The 21,760-nt window shown below is 34.4% G+C and overlaps 1 protein-coding gene across 1 annotated transcript in view; it reads right to left on the bottom strand.

The window, feature by feature from the left end:
• Positions 1–2,956: 2,956 nt before the first annotated feature.
• LOC150078672 (uncharacterized) overlaps positions 2,957–21,760 on the bottom strand; it is a 292,422-nt gene continuing 273,618 nt past the window's right edge. The window contains exons 11-12 of the mRNA XM_090382317.1: positions 15,075–15,971; positions 2,957–3,847 (exon numbers count right to left, since the gene is read on the bottom strand). Coding sequence (XP_090238443.1) covers positions 3,792–3,847; positions 15,075–15,971 — 953 coding nt within the window. The 3' untranslated portion in view covers positions 2,957–3,791. The remainder of the gene's footprint in view (positions 3,848–15,074; positions 15,972–21,760) is intronic.

Raw genomic sequence — 21,760 nt, 5'->3', positions numbered from 1 at the left:
AGAGAGAGAGAGAGAGAGAGAGAGAGAGAGAGAGAGAGAGAGAGAGATGAATTTGTATATCATACAAAATTTACCTTCTGTTATACAAGATACAACCTTACATAAACAAGCAAATTTTTAAAGAGTAAATATTTCTGAAAAATTAGGCAATCAGCTAATTTTTCAGAAATATTTAATTAATGGTAGATAAAAAATCAATATCAATGGTGGATAAAAATTGCACTTCCATGCAGCATAAGAATTATTATGATGTCTCACAAAACCAGATGAAAAATTAAAACTTTATAACTGTTTGCAAGTCTTTCACTTGTAACAGATAAAGATGTGTTTCAACTAACCATGCAGCCAACTCAATATTTTTTTTTTCAATAATGTTAATTTGAATATCGATGTTAGCAAGAATTTTCACTTCCCACCTTCAACAAGATGATATATTTATTGAAAGAAATGGCTAAAGGTGCAGTTAAATTGGTTAAAATGATACATCATTTAGTCAAGACTTTGAACGAGTTGTTTTCTTAACCATAAAGATTGACGATGCAAATTATCCACACTCTCAACACAAGATCATTTATTATTCAATGATGCATTACAACACCTTTATCAGAGCTTCAATTTTTCCAAACTCTCTGCAAGTGATCAAGGCTCTGGTGATGGTGCTATAAAATTATCGCTGAATAATGATTTACCGGGGCATAAAGAGCATTAAGTAATATGCATCAATCTCTATGGATAACCCCCACAAAGAAAACTTCAAAGTACTGATTAAAGTTAATTATGGACAGCACAAATCCTTATGTGCTTAAAAAAAAACACAAGAAGAAAAGATATTAAAGCGACATTGCAAGTAATCAAGGCTTAAGTAGAGGTATTGTAATGTATTGCCAAATAAAAAAGGGTTTTATCGTGGCATAAGAAGGATAGCAATTTGTATCATTCTTTATTATATTTTTGCTAATAGACCACATTTAATGACTTGAAAAGAAACGGCTGTGTTGTTGACTCAAGAGACTTTGCTTTTCCTCACAAATTACCAAACCATTTTAATAATGATTCTGATCCATGCTATATTTGCATACTGCCTGAATGCAAACATTGATGAGCATATATATTTTTTTTTTTTATCAGTGAACTCAAACTAACGACAGCTTGACAGATAAGCTTAATAATTAATAACTATGGCAACTTATAATAGTCATTAATAACACTAATAATTTTCTGCAGCCATCGTGGTCAGAGATAATTCCAGACATTATCATTACCAGGTACAAACAGGTTTAGAAGCAACGTTATGTAAGAGCACTATATTTCATTTTTATGTTTAGCAACCATTGTATGAATAAAAATGCTATATATATATATTAGTTTATAATGCCACATATTTGTTAAAATTGTTTTAAATGGGTATATTATGTTAAACATAGCCCTATTAATATGATGTTGGCAGAGGCGCATTTGTACTTCAATGTAAAAATAGTGTATTTTTAAGTTGTGGCACTCGCTCTCAGACGGGTCAATAAAAAGGCTATTTAAACACTGATTTAAAGAGAAACATGTTCAAATATTTATATCACAAAATGAGTTTGCATGTCAAAGGTAAAATAAAGGAAGGTGAATTTCAAAGGATACTTATATGAATGCATGTTTCAAGTCCATTATACTCAACTTTGTTTTATATATAAATCAGTTTTTTTTTATTATTATTATTATTTTTTTTTTCATTTTAATTTATTGATGACATTTAATTTTGTTGCTTAACTTTTAGATACTGTTGCATTTTGGTCAGCTGGAGGAAGGATAACATAAATAAATGCCTGGGTATATGAGGCACAGTATTTGAAAGTATAGTATTAACATACCCTAGGCACACATTTATACGATAAAATAACTGCATATAGCAGGTATATGCAGAAAAATTGCAACAATAAATATGAAACCACATTATTGTTGCAAATTTTTAAATTAACATTAAAACTGCTACTTACTACAATATCAAGGAAGGAAGTTATTAATACATTCACTAACAAAGTTTGATAAAGAGAATCTCTCTCACACACCACACCATCTGCCCACTTCAGCCAGGTACACTACATATGCTGAAGCATTATTCCTGCTCACATACTTAGCCCAAATTCTGATCACTGCTTTTTTGAGTCAATTTATTATGAATAAAATTCAAGATGTAACTGCCACCTGGAAATGTCTTTAAATGAGGAACTTGATGAATTTGTTTATTAAAAGGCAAAATCAGATTTTAAAAAAATAATAATAAATAAATAAGGCCTTATTAAACCAACCTTGTTTTTAAAGGAGTGAAAGTGATCTGAAAAGGTTTGGATACTGGGGTATCAATGGGGAAAACAAAGTAAAAATAGTTAACTGCAATACTTTCAAGTGAATTGATATTTCAAAAATAAGGTGAAATTATGATACAAAGCATAAATATGCATTTTAAAAATCTAAAAATATTTATTAATTAAAATATAATCATATATTCTATTTCTAGTTGTCTCTCCATTAGGCAAAAATGTATGTATGTATATATATTAGTTGGTAATATAATTATTTATACAGACCTTGCAAGTGAGAAAACTAAATTTTTTCTAACATTTAATTTACATTATTATCAAAGTGCTCAGTCATTATGGCTGCTAAACCTTTCAATAATAATGATAATGAAGATATTCAAAAATAATTTATTTCAATGTAAAAGAGTAAGAATATTGAAGGTGACATTCCTTTTCATTAGAGTAATTACAGAATGACAACATTCAACTAAAATGACATTCATTTAAAATGAAAGGCAATTCAGACTAGTTTACACTACATAAAATCAATGACTGATTAAAAACCAAAAGGTAGATACTTCATAAAGTTCTGAACAATAAATTATCCACACTGCCCATCATGTCTGTGTAAGAAAAAGGCTCTACCAAAAATGCAAACCACTAAGAAATTTAATTTGTGATATTTCTTAAGTCTTTATTTTGAAGCAGCATGTTTTGTACACCTAACTTGCAGTACATAAAATAATTACAAAATGTTTAACTGTCAGTATTTTTTACAATATCGATACATCTGGCAACAAAGGATGTCGAACCACTTTACCAAGCCAAAACTAGGCTTGAGTTGCGATATGTACATAACTATGGACTTCATTCTGAAGCAGTTGTGACTTAGGTGATAATTTTAAGCAATAAAAATTTGTACAGAAGACATTACTTGTGACAGTGGTAGTTTTATATTACAATTTGGCTAAAATACACATGACTACCACTGTCTTGTCAATCAGCCTAGACAAGAGCCTGAGTCCAAAACATGCAATGTTTATTTTACCTAGAAGCACAGTTCACACCAGTCTGTGAAAACAGAATTGCATCCTTTAATTGAAAACAGGTGAATGCCAAGAGGTAGAAAGCACACACTGTTTTTATTTCTTTTTTTAAAGGCTCAAATTACTTTTATTGACAGCATCTTTTATCACAAAGAATACATTGTACTAACACTTGCATGACTAGAGTAGCCAGCAGACTCAAGCCATGTTTTATTAAACTTGCATCAACTTGATTAGGTGATAAACAGTAGCACCAGTACATTAATCATAAGTCCAATACAAGTTTTATGGCCTAAGTCAGCTAAATATTTGAGATCCAGAGAAAAACTTCAAACCTTTCTGTCCTATTAAGTACCATCCACTTTAACAGTCACAGTGTTTCTGCTCAGCATGTATATTCCACACAGATAACAGATTCAAAGATGATAATACTTAAGATTATTAGCCTCTTGGATACTCAGTTGTGTGTTTCTACGACTCTCGATGTCGGTGCATAGTTCAGACGAAATGTTCCTGTAAAATTAGAATACACAGTTGTAAATGCAGCTTATATATCTTTTCAAATCCTGAAAAGAAATAATTACTGAAAGCAAAAAAATGTATAAATCTTAAGTAAGGCAAACAGAAAAATGTTTATCAGTATAGCAGAGAGTTGGATAACACTACTTGAAACTAAACAAGATCTATCGGTTTATAAATCAGAGAACTAGTAGATGTCAAAACTGCAGCTATCATTACTAAATATGAGAATAAGCTCACCAGCTAAGTTATTACTGAACTCTAAGAGCATAAAGAAAATGAAAATATAGAGTTCAATATCCATGTGCCTGATGAAAGAAACACAGATATTCAATTGATGTTGAATTTTGAAAATATAATTATCAACCTAGGCTAGGGATGCAAAATATCTTAGTGGTAAAATTCACTCTGGAATTAACAACAGTATCTACATTTTTCATAAAAATTGTTCTCTGCTGAAAACTGTGGCTGCTATAAATCTGTAGAAAAGTCTACAGAATACAGTAAACCCCTGCTATTTGCAGTTTTGCGTATTCACAGTTGCTGATTTAATATAAAACGAAACCTAAAAAAAAGTTAATTTTAAAGCGCCATGAACATTTTCTGCCATAGAAAACATTGGTGTGGCTAAAATCATCTTGCCCAGTCAAAACGGCACTCAGTGGGTGGGGGAGAGGGATGACAAAATCACGAGTGCAGATGTTTCCCGCTAATCCTTGTTCAGTATGTGTTATGCACTTGTCATGAAAGGTTTCGTATGCTTTTAATTGATATGCTTACAAAAGAGAAAAGCTACCGTTTTGCAGTGTGTTAGTGTAAACAGATTTTTCCGAGTGTGTTAAAAGAAAGTGACTTTATTGTGGACAAGTTCTTTTCTAACCCCTACAAAAATATGGCTACAAATAACAAGGGAATTGTGAAAAGATCAAAGAAGGCAATGCCATTAGCGAGTAAAATTGAGTTATTAGACAAAATTTCTAATGATGAAAGTGTCTTGTCAGTGGCAAAACAAAATCAATGAGTCAACAGTCAACAATAACAATCAAGAAATCTGAAGAAAAAATCCGCTGTAGTGTCCGTGAAAATGCTTCAAAAATTTGTTCTGTAACTCATGTTAAATTAGAAAAAATGGAAAAGGTTTTAAATGTGTGGATAGAAAACCAAACTCAAAATAAAATTCCGTTAAGTTCACTCATCATTCATGAAAAGGGAAAATACCTTTATCAAAACTTGTGATAGCACTGGAGAGAAGTTTTTTTTAGCTAGCAAAGGCTGGTTTGAAAGATTTAAAAATCGATATGGCCTTCATAACGGGCAACTTATAGGCGAGTCTGCATCAGCGGATTTTGTGGCTGCAGAAAGTTTCCCCGTATGATTTAAAAAAGTTAATTACGGACAAAGGATATGTTCTCGAACAGGTGTTCAATGCAGACGAAACTGGGTTTTGGAAGAGAATGCCAGCCAGAACATACTTAACACAAAATGAAAAATCTGCTCCTGGATTCAAAACTTCCAAAGATAGGCTTACTCTTCTGTTTTGTGCAAATGCTAGTGGACAGATGATCAAACTGATGCTCGTGTATAAATCGCAGAATCCATGTGCTTTGAAGGAAAAGAATAAAGATCATCTTCCAGTTTATTGGAAATCCAATAAAAAAGCCTAGGTAACAACTACACTTTTTAGAAAGTAGTTTAATAATAGCTTTTTGCGAGAGGTGGAAAGTTACTTAGCTTCAAAATCTCTGCCTTTCAAGGTTCTGCTTTTTATTGATAACATGCCAGGACATCCAAGAAGTCTAGAATTTGACCACCCAAATGTGTTTTTGCCACCCAAAACCACATCACTTTTACAACTGCTAGACCAGGGTGCGATTGCTGCATTTCAGTCCTATGTTAGAACTTTTACTGGCTTAACTTAAAAAATGGAAAGGGAATCAGACTTAACTGTAAGTCAAAGTTGGAAAAATTATAACATCGCAGATTGCATTATCAACATTAAGGCATCGCTTGATGAGATAAGAGTATCTATAATTAACACGTGTTAGCAAAAATTGTGGCCAGAAGTTGTTGTTGCTAAAACAGTCCCTAATGTCAATGAACTGGTTACCAATATTGTAGCAATCGCACAGGAAATAGAAGGCGGGGGAGGGGGGGGGGGCTTTGAAAACATCGATGCAACAGACATTCAGGAACTTATTGACTCATGCAAATGAACTTACAATAGAAGAGTTGGATGAATTAGTAACAAGGTCAAATGAGAACCAAAATGATCCTGAGGAAGAAGATCTCGACGTTGTTAGACCAGAATTGGAAATCGTTAGCCTCTCCATACAACTTTCAGAAAAGGTGGTGGGGAAATGAATCTTAATTTGGAAAGAAGCATCAAGTTTAAATGAGACCTAGAACAACTGCTCTTGCCTTACAGGGAAATTCAAAAGGAGCTCAACAAAAAAAATGAAGAAACAAACTTCGATTAAGAGTTATTTTTTGCCTAGCAACCATTTCTCAGGAACGTAACCCCCGCTATTTGCGGAAGTTACGTTCCTGAGAAATGTTTATGTACTTATGTATTTGGGCAAATTCACCATTGTTTTTGAAGAAATACTGGGTATCCTGTAATATAAATAGCATCATCATCATATTTCACTATAGAATATAGATTGCTTAAAAAAAAAAAAACCCTATTTAGAACATAGCTAAATATAACTGTATTCTGAAGATTCAGTGAATCTGCCCTTCCTTATTTCTTCTTAAGAATTTTGACATAGCTATTTAAGCCATGGTGCACCAGTTCCAATTATGGTAATCTATTTCAGAATTGGTGTTCGTGGGCTGATTTTGATGTTGTGGATTGAAAAAACTGGAATAATTTGGAGGGGGGGGGGAAGAACAACTCCACTTGGATTTAAACCTGAAAAATTAGAAACAAGTGGTGAACCACTATTGTTATGAAGGACATGAACTGCCCCCACGAGATAAAATGCCAGTGACTGGAATATGGTTGTCTCCATATTTTAGAGATAAAGATATCCAAAAGGATTTTGAAATTTGTCAAAACTGGCATACATAATGGTTGGATTATCTAAATGGTTTTGTAGTTTGCTATTTTTAATTATTATTTTCATTAATTTTCTATAAACAATCATTTTGCCTGCAAATTTACACAAAGTGCCATGTTTTTTAATCTGTAGTTAGAATTTTTTTGTAATACATGTACTGTGATGAATTTATGCTTGTGCATAAATTCATCACAGTACATGTATTACAAAATGTGTGCAACTAGGACCCACAAAACATGGGACTCCAAAAATACACAAAACTCCAAAGCATCCCAATGTGACTGTATATGCGTATTTTATTTTTTTATTTATTATTGATTTTAAAGTTGATATTTAAGTATAGGGATTATGCAGAAATTACTACTTTTCTATATTAGAAAAGTGCAGCAGAATTTATTTATACAAATGATTCTTTTGAAATAATTTTCAGGTTTGCAATTTGAGTACAGCAAAATTATTTGTGCACCCTTCTCCTCCTGGTGAATATATTTTGTTGTAAGGGGATTTTAGAGTATTACCTGGTGATTCTCCACAATGATATGAAAGGCTATATTGCTCTTAGTCATGTTTCCCTAACTCTAGCTAGATGTATCTTCATAATGTTCTTTCAGCCAATCTCTAGCATGTAATATTTACTATACTTACAAGCTGACACCCACTCCTTCCATAAGAAATCCAGGGTACAGTTTAAAGGTTAAATGCCAATGGAAAAAATATAATTAGCAAGATATGACTTTAAGAGAAGTCTGCACACAACAAAATCATAATCCAGCAGCTCCAAATTTGTTACTGACATTATCAAGTCAGTTGAAAGTTCATGACACTCCTTTGTAAACACAATCAGTTACAACTAATCAGAAGAATGTTATATGACCTGTCATCTTCTGATTGGCCATCACATGTAGGGATGAAATGTTAAAGCCCAACACAGCAGTGGTCAGAAACAAGGGTGCAGTAGCACACGCTGTTTGAATGAACGTGGTTGAAGCCCATGATTGCTAAATACGATTAACGATTGTACTCTTGATTTAATGAATGAATTTTCTGTTTATACTCCAGGATGACCACACAGTCAGAGGAGCTCACAAGATATAAAGAATACAAGAAACAGCACTGTATTTAGCAGTCCTAAGCTTGAACCCTGGTCACTTGAGGCATGTATACTTATGCACTCTTGCGTTGACCACTTGGCTAAGGCCTGGTGGTCATGTCAGAGTATAAACAAGATTTTTTTTATTAAATAAATTTCATTTCTGTTTGTAAAGAAATGATGTTTATCCTTCAGTCCTACATATCATAGCCATGTAATAAACAAACCAGGTAGGACACCATATAAAAGAGAGGATTTAGCATCTAACATGTAAGAATATATTTCTGATGTAAATTATTATAAATTAGTATTGCTACTGAAGGGCTTAAAATGAAATCTGGAATGTATGGCTTTAGTTTAAATAAATTTCATATAGCTCCTATATTTTCCAAAATGAAAATGCTCCTTTTCTTCCAAAAATTTAGTAATGGGTGTCCTTTGTCCTTTTCAATGGCATTTATGAAACTACATTTATGAAAACCATTAAGTTTCAATGTATATGATTAAATTATGATTATGAGTAATTATTCACAAAGGAAATCTGATAATGTAAAAAAACTGCATTATTTTGACATGACTTTTAGGTACAGTACTATCACAAAACAGAAAATTTTCATATATGGTTCTGTTTTTTTCTATTTAATTATCTGATATCATATTAAAGCAACGCCTCGATTAGTATGAATAATGGATCTTGCAAAACCATCGTATTAAACGAATTCATACTATTCAAAGCTATTATAACACAAAGTATGATAATTGATCCTATCCCAATGAAATTATGCAATAAAAATTTTTAAGCACAATTTTTTTTAATTTGTTTATTAACATATATATTACCAAAGGATAATAAAAATGTATTTCTGATTCAAGTTTATTATAAACTAAGCAAAGGAAACATATTACATTTTATTAAAATATTTTAGCAGGCTACATTGAACTGTCTTCTCTTTCTTTAAGTCTTTATATATGCACTTGTAGTTGCTGAAAACTTTATCCATATCTCAGCGGACTTGCATGCTTTGGTCAACGTTGGGGTCAGCATCGACCATAACTTGTTTTAAAGCTTTTTGAAATATTTTTTCGTATTCTTTGATGGTGAACTCGTTCATTTGCACATTGTCTACTTCTTCATCAGCATTGTCAGCTTCTTCAAATGCATGCTTTTGATCTTAATGAAGAAGGTCTCCATCAGTCATTTCTTTTGAGTGTGATTTCAAGAAAGTCAAGGAAATTTGTAGTGTCTATTTCATATAAACCAAACCATCCTCCACTGTCTGTTATTTCTTCAACAACAGCTTGCACTTGAGAGGGAAAAACCAACAAAATTATTTATGCAATTATGCAAAATGTTTCCACATTGCATGTATATTGCTTGCAGTTAATTCTTCCCAATCATGGGAAATATTTTCAATTGCATCTTTGATGCTATACTTTTTCCAGAAGTCAATTAAAGAAATTGCATTGTCGCTTGTTTGAGTAATTCCCTGTGCAAACACTCTTCTTAGGGTAAAGGTAAAAAAAAGGTAAACTGCAGCCATTATCAACCCATTGCAGGATGAAAGACTTCTCAACAATTCATGTTGAGGGAAATGGACCATAATCTGCCATGCTCATCCAGTGCAGGTTGGCAGATCAACTATATTTAGCAGTCAGGGGCTTGAACCCAGGTCTACTCAAGGAGTGTGTGCTACTGCACTCCTGGCTCCTGACCACTCGGCTACAGAGGCCTCTCTTCTTAGGGAGTAGGCTTTAAATGTTGCGATTATTCCTTTAAATGTTGTGATTATTACTGCAACAAAGATGTTGTATCTGCTGGTAAAAAAATTACTTTTACATTCTCACACACTGTACCAAGTGTAGTTGGATGACCAGGGGAATTTTAAAGCATTATTGATCTAAAATCAATAATTCTTTAAAAACAATATTGTTATTCTTGCAATAATTTTCAAAGCTGGGAAAAAATATGTTGAAAACCAGTCTTCAAAAAGAGCTTTGGTCACCTATGCTTTCTTATTTGAATGCCAAAACACTGGAAGTGATCACTGATTATAGCCTCAAAGAGCACGAGGATTCGATGAACGAGCATTGGTTTCAATTGAAATCTCCTTCTGCATTGCCTCCCAATAAAAGTGTTAAACAATCCTTAGCCACTTTATATCCAGGTTGACTTTTTTCTTTTTTGGAAATAAGTCCTGGAAGGCATTCTTTTCCAAAATAATCCAGTTTCATCAGCATTAAAAATTTGTTGGTCTGTGTATGCATCTTCCTCCACTATTTTTTTCAAAATATCAGAATATTTAGCTGCAGCTTCTTTACCTGCACTGGCAGAATCACCAATAATTTTAAGATTATGTAACTGAATTCTATTTCTAAAACAGCTAAACAAATCATTGCTTGCAATAAAAGTTTTCAGTTTCTGCATGAACTCAGTTTTCTTTCACTCCTGTAAAGAAACTCAAAGCTTTTCTTTGAATTGCTGCTTTGCTAAGAGGAATACATTTTTGGTTGCAGTCTTCCAGCCACAGATAAGAGCTGTTCCATTTCTAGCATTGTAATGTTTCTATTCCTATTACACATAGTTGTTTGCAAGCTACAGAAAGCTGATGCAACTTTACCTTTTTCTTTTATTTTCATCTGCGTGTTTTATAATATTGCCTAATGTAGATTCATGCATTCCAACATTTCGGCCTATTTTAGAATTGCTATCGTCATGTGCATGTCATTTTATTATATCAAATTTTGTTCTAATGTAATAACAAGTCTCCTCTTTTTTGCACTTGCATTATTTGCACTACAAGTATTCTTCCATTTGTCCATATTTGCCAGGAGCAGTTTATCAAAATTTTAAATATAATACAGTACTGTACACATATATAGGATAACAAGCTGCAGTATGTATTCACACAATATCCACATGCGGACTGACCAGCGAGTTTTGGTTGGTGCAATGCAGTGTGAGTCACTGATAACCCACGTGTAATTTTTGGTGCAATTTGGAATAAAAACTCATACTAACCGAATTTTTACTCGTATTAAATAAGGTATGGTATCATTTTATAATTCTTACTAAATCGAATTTCGTATTATTCAAATTCATACTAATTGAGGCTTTGCTGTATATTGAAAAATGATGGCAAGACCAGCCCTTTCATTAGCTGTGAGTTACACCTGCTTTACTGTTAAAATATTTTGACTGATGGTAAATACCATCAGTCTGGAAAGAAATTCAAAATTATTATTTTAATGCAACTGGAGCTTGTTGATTACATAGACATATGTACCTGTCTGTAGAAATGCATGTTCAGGGGCCTAACTTGCATGATGTGTAGGCTGAAAAACTTTGGGACCCCTACTGTGTCTAAGAGTAGCTAACCACAGCCTCGATTGAAAATAAAATTCAACTCCTGTTAACAATTCCGCCAACTGTTGACAGGAGTTGAACCCAGACCTCTCCAAATGAATGGCATATGGCGTTGTGTGACTAAGCTTCCACGGAGGACTGTCAGCCTGAGAAAGTCATGTTATGGGATCCTATATGGACAAAAGGGATACCTCTGTGGGTGCTCTTCATTATTTCCAGAATCTACTAAATTTAGGTCTGCTAAGCATTTTGCATTTGATTAGTAGTAATACCAAAATAACATACCATTTGTTACATGAATTGAGAAAACAAAAAAAAAAAAAAAAAAGAATTACAGAAATCAGAAAAGAATAAACATTCTTTCATAAATATTCTGCATAATGGACACAATTGGAAAAGAGATGGAAAACTAGATAAGAGACCACAGAAAACAGAATTTCCCACATCTACAAAAACAATCATACATGAAGCAAGAAGGTTGGTGATTATATGGAGAGTTGATTCAGCCTTTTGATAACAATTTTGACAGTCCTTTAAAACTACAAAATTCCGTGCTGCCGCCACCGATTGTGTTCTCTTTGTTTTCTCTGCTCATGGACTATCGCATGGCATCGCAATTTCTATTGAAGTAAAGTCCAAATGCAAAACTGCCAAGTCGATCTTGTCCCATTCCTGCTGGCAGACTTTCCACAAACCTTCTACAGTTCTGGGGTGGCAGTTTCCGAGAGCTCTTTTCAAAAGTACGAAGGCGCAAAAATCCATGGGTCAAAAATCCATGTCAGGTGATTTAACAGGTATATCTTCAAATGGGATCGAATGAATACCTGTCACTGCTTCCATTCTCTGCAAAAAAGCATGGGTGGAATGCGATTGTGACTGGACGCCTTATCCTGGTGTACCCAGACCTTCTCAGTGTCAGAACCGTACAATGTGGGTATTTCACATTCAGACAATGGCTGTAGAACCTCAGTCTGGTAATACACTGAGTTGACTCACGTTTTTAGCAACTCTACACAACTCAAATTTGTCATTATAACAAAAACCGACTACAACCATAACACCTCGGCCAAAACTTTCCTTGCACTGATGCTCCCATGTTGGAAAGGCCTTGTCACCCTGTGGACAGTAATAAATTGCCCGAATTTTTTTGCAATAGGAGAGGTATACCCACGCTTCGTCCAATGTTGCTACGAATTTCCATCTTTCAGCTGCCAGATATTTTCATAGAGGTTTCGAGCATTGACCCACCACTCTCCAATTTGCCTTGCTCCTAGGTGGTGTACACAGGCCTTGTGCTTCTTCTCCAGTTGCAAATTTTCTTTGATTATGTGACAAACAGTTGTCTTGTATGTTCCCACACATCACACTACAGCCTTTTGGCTTTTTGGATTTTCACCGACAACGAGCGACTGCACTTTTCGTACCACCTCCCTCATTCTGCTTGGAGCAGGTTGCAGTTTCTTCGGTGTTTTCCGTTCATTTGCAGCAGCTTCGCGGAATTTTCCTTTGCCATTCAAAACCTTATGGATACCGAACTTTGATACACTCAAATTTTTCGACTTGCACCTATCAATAATTTTCGCATAACTGTACCCTTCTTCGGAAAGTGTGGTTATGTAACCTTCCAACCATGGGTCCAATTTCCGAGGCATGTCAACATTAAAACAACTTCTACAACTGATACATCTGTTGATAAGGTTTGAGACCGCGCCTGCGGGGAAAAAAAAATTGCATTGCTGCCATATGTCACAAGCAGGATTAATGTCAAAACTGTTATCAAAAGGCCAAATCAACCCTCCGTACAAGATATCACTGATTTCACTGGGAAAACTTTCTGGTTCTACAAATTTATGAAAAGGCATGTTTTAAGTATGCACACTTAAACTAGATTAGTACAAAAGATTCCAGTCAAATGTAGAAAGATTTTGCAGTTTTCGTAACATGCAATTAATGCAAGGAAGAAATAATGTTTTGAATTTTTACAGATAAGTAATATGGACAAAGTTCCACTAACTTTCAATGTTCCATCAAACAAGGTTGTGGATATTAAAGGTGCTAAAACCATTATGATTAAAACTTTTGGCTTAATAGCCTAGGAAGCACCATTTCTGCCATTACCACAGCAAGCTAAAACAATAGTTTAGTTGTTTCAATGGCCAAAGATGAAATTCTGTGAGGTTTGGTTTGGTTTGGTTTGGGGTTTATTGGCGCATCAGCAACTGAGGCTATAATGCGCCAAAATTCTGTGAGGAATTTCATCTTTGGCCACTGAAACTACTATAACTGAAGACAGAGTAGAGATATCAAATTTTCTACTACAATGCAACAACCACTAACAGAAATTACATAAATTTTACACTAGAAATGAACCAGTGTCTGTATGGTCAGTTAATGCAAGACAACATTAATCAGGATGAGGTTATTGTTCACCATCTTTGAGATGATAGTGCCTTACTGACTCTTAGGTTGTTTCTGGTTCACAGACAGGTAGAGAAGATTGATTTTTCCAATTTTTTTTAAGATTGCAGTAGTAGCAGCATAGCTCTATGGTATTTACTGTTATGCACAAGACTGAAGTACATGTGTAAACATTTTTTTATAAAAGAAACACATATTCCTGAAAAATAAAGATTTTAACCAGTTTATTTTTAGTGCTTTTCATTTCCTATAGTAACTTTTTACTATTTTCTGTTTCATTTATTTTTATTTATTTGTTAAATTTTCATCAGTATTCTGTGTATAGGTTGTGTATTATTACTTCATCTGTATGGCATTCATAAACAGATGCAGTTTAATCTACCCAAACTTTTTTTCCAGATTTAACTGATGATTTGCTGATTGCTCATGTCTGTTTTTTTAAAAATTTACAGCTGGTTTAATAAAATGTAAGAGGGTTATTACTCTGATACACAGCGAAAAAGATCTAACTTCTCAGTAAATGACTTTAAAAAAAAAATAAGTTTTATAATAAGAACTTCAGCAACAGCATCTTCACTTGAATATTAGTCTATGGGCCTGTGTTATAGCATACTGAAGCTGGTAAGATTTTCTGAATTAGTTTTGGGAGACTTCTTCTACAAATATCATTTATGCCATCATTTTTGCCCCCCCCCCATGGGATAAAACTTTGGGAAAGAGCACAAAAACCCAGGTACAACTGTAAAATCAGCTGTTCTGGCTGAGTCTAGGAACAACCAATACAGAACTCAGCAATTCTTTAATATGCTAAATGCCTTTGTTGTGGACTAGTTTCAATGTACCATGAATGACATGCAAGGAACACATTCCTATTCCCAATAATTCAGGAATTCTAGGTTGCCATCTTGTATTACAATTTTAGATACTTGTTAATCAATTGACTGACAAAATGGTAATTAAACTTTTTTTTTTAAATCTTGAATATTAGTCTATGAGCCTTTTTTATAGTGAAATAACAAAATCTAAAAACATTAATTCCGAGGAATAAAATAAAATACCAGGAACTATATACATCTTGATATCACTAGGTATGCATCCCCATTCTAAGTTTTTTAAATTATTTTTATGATGGGAATGATATGGCATGCTTTCCACAGTTAAAAATGAAAAGCAATTGTAAATACTTTTCAGTGAAAGATCTAGATCAGACAATAGAGCTTAACTATAAGACATACTTAAATATAAAAATACAGATTAAGGCCTAATTATAATGTAAAAATAAAAACCAACCTGAGCTATTCAAATCATCCACCGTAGCAGCTCTACATTCGTGTCCTCTATGACCTGTACTTCCACAGTTATAACAAGCGGGTGTCCTAACTGGTGTATTGTTGGTTGGTGCTGATGGCTGTGGGGGACAAGATGGAGGTGGATGATGAAGCTGGTTAGCTAAAAGCAAATCAGGCAATAGTCCTGGAGGCATACTGTGAAGAAGGGGAAATAGAAAACTTGGACTCACGGGTGGAAATGCATTATTTGCATGATGAAGCATGGGCTGGGGAATCACTTGAGGCAAAAAGCCCAGATATCCATACTGCATTGCCATAGAAGGTGATGTGACTGGCACTGACATAGAGTTTGTTGTATTGACACAAGTCGAACTACTTACAGGCGGAATGTAATATGCAGAATTTTTTAATCCTGAAACATTGTTCACTGCTATTGTTTGCTGTGGTGTTTTAACTTCTCCACATGGAAGTTCCCTATGGATCTGACCAGTTCCGCAAGTTGTAGTAGTTACAGTTGTAGCAACAGAACTATTTACAGAAACAAAGTGGGGAATAGGTAATGATGTACTACAATTTGATGTAACTGGTGCATGGAAAGTATTAAGTTGTAGACTAGATGGGAGACCAAGAGTTTGGGGAAATGGAGCACCGGGTAAAATATTATTGGTGGTACTATTATTATTACTGTTTCCTATTGTAAAAGGTGTACCATAACTTCTAGGCTGAGTTGAGGTGTAAATATAAGGAACTGAGATTCTGCTTCGTTCTCTCACGGAAGATGGCTTTCTCAAATGACCTTTGGCTGTAGACACATCTGTTCCTTCATCATTGCTGCTGCTGGTACTACTGGCACAAACAGATCTTGGAGTTTTATGAAAAATACCTCCAGATGGTGGCCCTGAAAATGTAATTAAAAATATTAATAGTCAAAATCAAGTACACAAGTATTTGATGAAAATAAGCATAGCTCATAACACATCAAAAGATATCCAGAGAGAGAGAGAGAGAGAGAGAGAGAGAGAGAGAGAGAGAGAGAGAGAGAGAGAGAGGGCTAAAGCAAATGTACCTTACAGTTCTAGAACTTGTTAGAAACAAATTTAGGATATGATATTCAAGAGTCTATCAAAATTTTTTTCAAAACTGATTTATTCAATGAAGTACTGTGAAGGCTTCTTAGCCATGAATGTGGTGGCAAAGCTATTGGACAACCTTACACATGCAATTTATCAAGTCAAATGCATTCAGTAACCTATTATAAGAGTTAGTAAAAGGATGTAATAACTCTTATAGGTTTATAATTAGACATTTTGCCATTCAAAATGGCTAAATATAAAGAAAAATGTATTAAATCAGGGGAAATGATTTTGGAAACAACATCTGACAACAAAGCATTAAGCCACGCAATAAATGTTCCAATGGTTTTCAAAGTTTAAAAAATCTGAAAAAAGCAGTGCAAATGTAATCAAATGTCAAAGTGATTTTATTGGTATTTTTGATCAAGAAGACCTGGTTCAACATGAGTACCTTCATGAAGGTGCAACTGTATCATATTTTCTATTGAGAGGTTCTAGTGTGTGCACTCTTGATTCAATTAGGAGAAAACAGCCAAATGGTATGTAATACATTCATCATGATCATTATGGTCACTCATTTCTAACAGTACCTGCATCTCAATTTATATCCCCAAATTCTCAATGTACTTTCTTTTCACCTAGAATTTAGATGGGCTTAACAATGAAATTTCTAATATTAAAAACCATTTCATAGCAAGAAAATATCCTATTAACATAATTCATGATACAATCAATAGTGTTCAAATTAGTTTCCTCTCTGAACAGTAAGTATACAAGAAATTATAATGCAAATATGCATTTTATTACATTGCCATTCACAGTCCATTCACTTATCACCTGCAGAAAGCTTTTTTAACAAAAAACATAAAACTCACCTTCACTTTGTATAAAAATATTGGTATAGTGCTAAGCAAATCCATATATCATGATATACTGATGCAATGTTTTGTATTTCATTGATTGTCTGGATAGTTGTCCACAAAAACATGTAGGTAGCATAGCAACTACAAAAGGAGAGCACATTACCATCAGAATAGTTTTAATTCCAATCAGTGACAATCAAAACTGAGTGGGCATGTCCAGCTTACATTGCATGCACCAGAGGTTAACAAAGCTAGTATAGTTTTTAAACTTCCACTCAAACCAAGAATGCCTGGAGCTCTGGCCATCAAAACATTTCAATTTCCTACTGTTTCAAATAAAAAATGAGATTAATAATAAAGAAACACAAATTTTCCACACAAGAAGTCTACAGCGAGAAAGCACATTGCCACTACAAGAATGTGGCTTTCCAATACAGTTTGGCACATGTCCTCTCCCATATTTACTTATTTTCTGTTTAATATGTCAACAGAAGACTGCTCTTGGCCAAAAACTGTTTCAGTTTTCAATGTTTTCTATCTAATCTTTAATTTAGATTTCAGCAAATGATCCAAAATGATAAGGTACACCATGCCTTTTTTGCTGGTCACAGTCAACTCAAGAGATTGCCTGTGACTGGCAATATCTTCAGCTCACTAAGCTTATGTTGGCCATTCCTTTTAAAGGCAAACTGACACTGAAAGTAACAATTCCCATTCCTTTATGTGGAAGTGGGAATTAACACCTACAGTACTAATTAATTTTCCTGTTCTTGAATTCATTGTATAATCTTTATTGTTACTCTCATCAAATGCAGCAACGGTAGCATAAAGGTGTGAATTAATTTCCACTCTTGTTGCATAGCTGTCAACCAAATTTTGGGAAATCAAGAGATGATCAAAAAGCACAAGAAAAAAGAGTTATCAACAAAAGCAGGAGTAATCAAAATGATTAAGAAAAGCAAGAGAAATCAAAATGCACAAGAAAAGCAAGAGATTATCAAAAAAGCATAAGAAAGAGTTTTCATTTTTTTTAAAATCAACTTTGCACTTTAAATTAAGCTTCACTGACAAACATGCATTTTATATTAAGATATAAATATAGTATGATTTCAAACATTAGTGCACCTAATATTTTTCTGTCTGTAGATGTCTGTATTAGTTACTACCAATTAATTATGACTGCTTCAAGGAAAATACATTTGCTGAACAGGTGTCAACTATCTAGACCAGTGCTTCTCAAACTTTTTTGGATCACCCCCCCCCCTAAAAAAAAAGCCCAGCGAGGGCTTTTTTTTTTAGCCCACCAATATAAAGTGAAGCTAAATAACTGAAATGAATATTTGTCTGTTTGCCTCCAAAAACGTAAATGCAGCCCTGCATGTATATGTGTGAATTATAAAGAAAACTATTTACTGCACTTTATTCCTTCTTCGTAAAACAACTACATAAAGTCAGTTATAGTCACTTAAATTAAGTCATAAAAATTAAAGTTAATTACATAAATGAGTCATGATATTAATGGAAATAGTTAATTATATTTTAATATTTAATGCAATGGATGAGCTTGGTAGAGATTTATTAGCTTATCAATATTAGGTTTAATATCTTTAAGTAGAAGTCATAAATTGCCACGTTTAACAACATCCAGACAATTTCTTTGTTTTGTCAGCAATTGAGATACAGCACCGAATCCGGTGCTGTGTCTCAATGAAACACTGAAACTGGTTTCGACTAGATATGATGTGGGAAAAGAAATAAGTAATTTTTTTTCACAATTCCCCACAATGCAGGATAATGGTCAGGGATTTTCTTTTGTAACCAAAATTCCTGATATGAATTTTGAAATTTTGGCTTCAGTTCAACTTCATTTTGTAACTCAAATCAATTCTTCTTCTACAAAATGTTCACCATTGTCATTATTTAAAAAAGGATTTATAAGCCAATCTGGAATTTTCAAATTAAGGAGATCTTCGAACCTTTCCTACATATCTCTGTGCAACACATCTAGATGATTACAAAAAGTTAGTTTCATCAGCTATTTTTTCTTTTTTCTCTATTTCCAACAGATTTGGAAATTAATACAATTCACGTTGTCCTACTTATGGATGACGAGATGCAATTCTTGATATGGGATTTTCAGAAATTGCCACTGTTCTACCAGTCTAGTAAAATACAGGGTGGTCAAAATTAAAGTATCCCTAATGTAGAGGGCTCCGGAGCAAGTTCTAAGGCTCGTACTGAAGAGAAATTCGGACAACGGGTACAATAAAGAATGCACTTGCCATTTATTGAGGAAAAAAAATTAGTTACAAAATTTGTCACTGTATGGTGCGTAACTATCTTAGTTACGATCATGCAAATAACGTAAGTTATTTGCATAATTGTAAGTTATTACCTCATAATACAGTAGATGTTTGCCTGCACTAATGCCAACAGCGTTGCAGGAAGAGGCACTATTAGTGAAGATGTACTATCAGAACAGCAACAAAGCAGCTGCAGCTATCAGAGAATTCTGATGTCAGAAGGCATGGACCTATGACTGTTTGTGCTGTCAGCAAAATGATTGTGAAATTTGAAGTGACGAGACATCTTGGTGTTCAATCAGGTAGAGGTTGAAAACGAGCAGACTCCTCTCGTGTTGAAGATGTGGCTATGGCTGTTGTGGATTTATCAAGTCAATTTCCATGTTGTGGTAGCGCAAGTGTGCCAGCTGTTTCTCGCGAAGTGGACATGCCGTATTCCGCTGTAATGCGTCAGGTGTTGCGGTACTATCCTTACAAGATGCACATGCTACAGCAGCAGTAAAAGCATGGCAGATGCAGATATTCATTTCACATACACACTTCAGTTTCTGGCATGAATGACAGTGGATATCACTTGGCCATGGAACATCCTTTGGAGTGATGAAGCTCACTTCTGCTTAAATGGACAAGTGAATACACAACTGTCACATTTGGGCAACAGAAAACCCTCGAGTTATCCAAGAGGTCCTGTTGCATTCTCCAAAAGTGACAGTGTGGTGTGGATTTACGGCCACATTCATGACTGGGCCATATTTTTTTGAGCAGGTAACACCGACTGGACCCCGCACTTGTTCCGTCATTGGACAGTGATATTATGAAATGTTAGCAAATTTCGCAATACTAGAGCTGCAACAATGTGACTGCCTTCAGGATACCATATTCATGCAAGACGGTGTGCCACCCACATCCACCGTTGTGTCCAAAGATTGCTAAGGCAACACTTTACAGGTGAATGGGTCATCAGCCATTGTTTCCAGGCATCTTGGCTGCCTCGATCACTGAACCTCACCCCATGAGACTTCTGGTTGCGGAGTTTTTTGAAGAACCAGATGTACAGGGGAAAGATGTCAAACTGGAAGATCTGAAGGACAGCATTAGCCATGTGCTGGCTGTTCCAGTTGACACATTACGCTCTGCTGTAGAAAATGCTATTCTCCAAATAGAAACTGTTGTTGACCAAAATGGAGGACACATTGAACAACTGTAGCACTGTTCAAGTGATTTGTATTGCCACAGCACCATATAGTGACAAATTTTGTAACTAATTTTTTTTTTTTTTTTTTTCTTTCTTTCAATAAATGGCAAGCGCATTGTACCTGTTGTCCAAATTTCTCTTCAGTATGAGCCTTAGAACTTGCTCCAGAGCCCTCTACATAGGGATACTTTAATTTTAACAACCCTGTATTTACCAAAAGGCACCCAATGTGCACACACACATTTCAAAATATTTTTCACTTCAGTGGCAGGCATTAATTAAAGCTATTTCAATTTCTCTTTCCTTTTAGCGCTTATTTCTTCATAGCAGTAAATATCCACTAATGCTAATCCACTTCCAGATGAAGGAATGCAGCTTTGTGTTTGGCTGTTGTTGTTATTTGGTTTTTAGGAGCTCTGGGAATATGTGGTGGTCATTCCCTGACCTTTCCGCATCCTCCGTATTTGGTGGTGGCGGGCCTGAATCCTGATCTAATTAAGAAGCATGTGCTACGCACTGCTGCTCCTTCCCACCTGGTTACGGAGGTCCCTCGTGTTTGGCACAGAATTAATCAGATAAATTGATGTCTATTACCAAATGCTCAATCTCCTTTATTAATATCTGTGCTACTCCAGTTTTTAGGCCTACCATAAAAAGGGGCATTATTAACACTACATGCTAGACAGTTTTCTAAAGGAATCCCACATGCTTTCAAAGGCTGGTCAAAAAGATGCTCAATACTGTACCCTGTAGTGAATTACATAAAACGGAAAACAGCTTGGAATGCATTTGATTAAGCTATCTGTAGTAATCAAAAATGGCAAATTTTTCAAAACTATCACTATTACTTTTTTCCCCTCTACAATTTCACTAAAAATACCTGGCATTTTTGTTCTTCCACATCCATAGTCTTCTTCCTATTTCACCATTGGGAAATATTTCTGAATGTGACACCTGCATGATAAGCACAGCTCATAGGAAGATTATGTCCTATGATAAACAATGTAAATAATCATTCAGCACATTACACTATTAGCCATTTCTGTGAGGATATGTACCAAAATGGCAATCCTGGGACCTTTTTTAAAAAGATGTCAGGTGCTAGTATAATGAAATACACACTATCAACTGATGATATTTAATGTTCAAATAAATATTGTTATTTAGATGTATTATCATATCATTTATAATTATTATGATAGGCTTGATTACTGTCTTTTATTAGTACCTACTACTACAGAAAAAAGGATTTC

This window comes from Mastigoproctus giganteus, chromosome 10 (genome assembly GCF_048544385.1).
Source record: "Mastigoproctus giganteus isolate SK-2022 chromosome 10, ASM4854438v1, whole genome shotgun sequence".
Classification (NCBI taxonomy): Eukaryota; Metazoa; Arthropoda; class Arachnida; order Uropygi; family Thelyphonidae; genus Mastigoproctus; species Mastigoproctus giganteus.
This window is presented reverse-complemented; position numbering and strand designations above follow the sequence as displayed.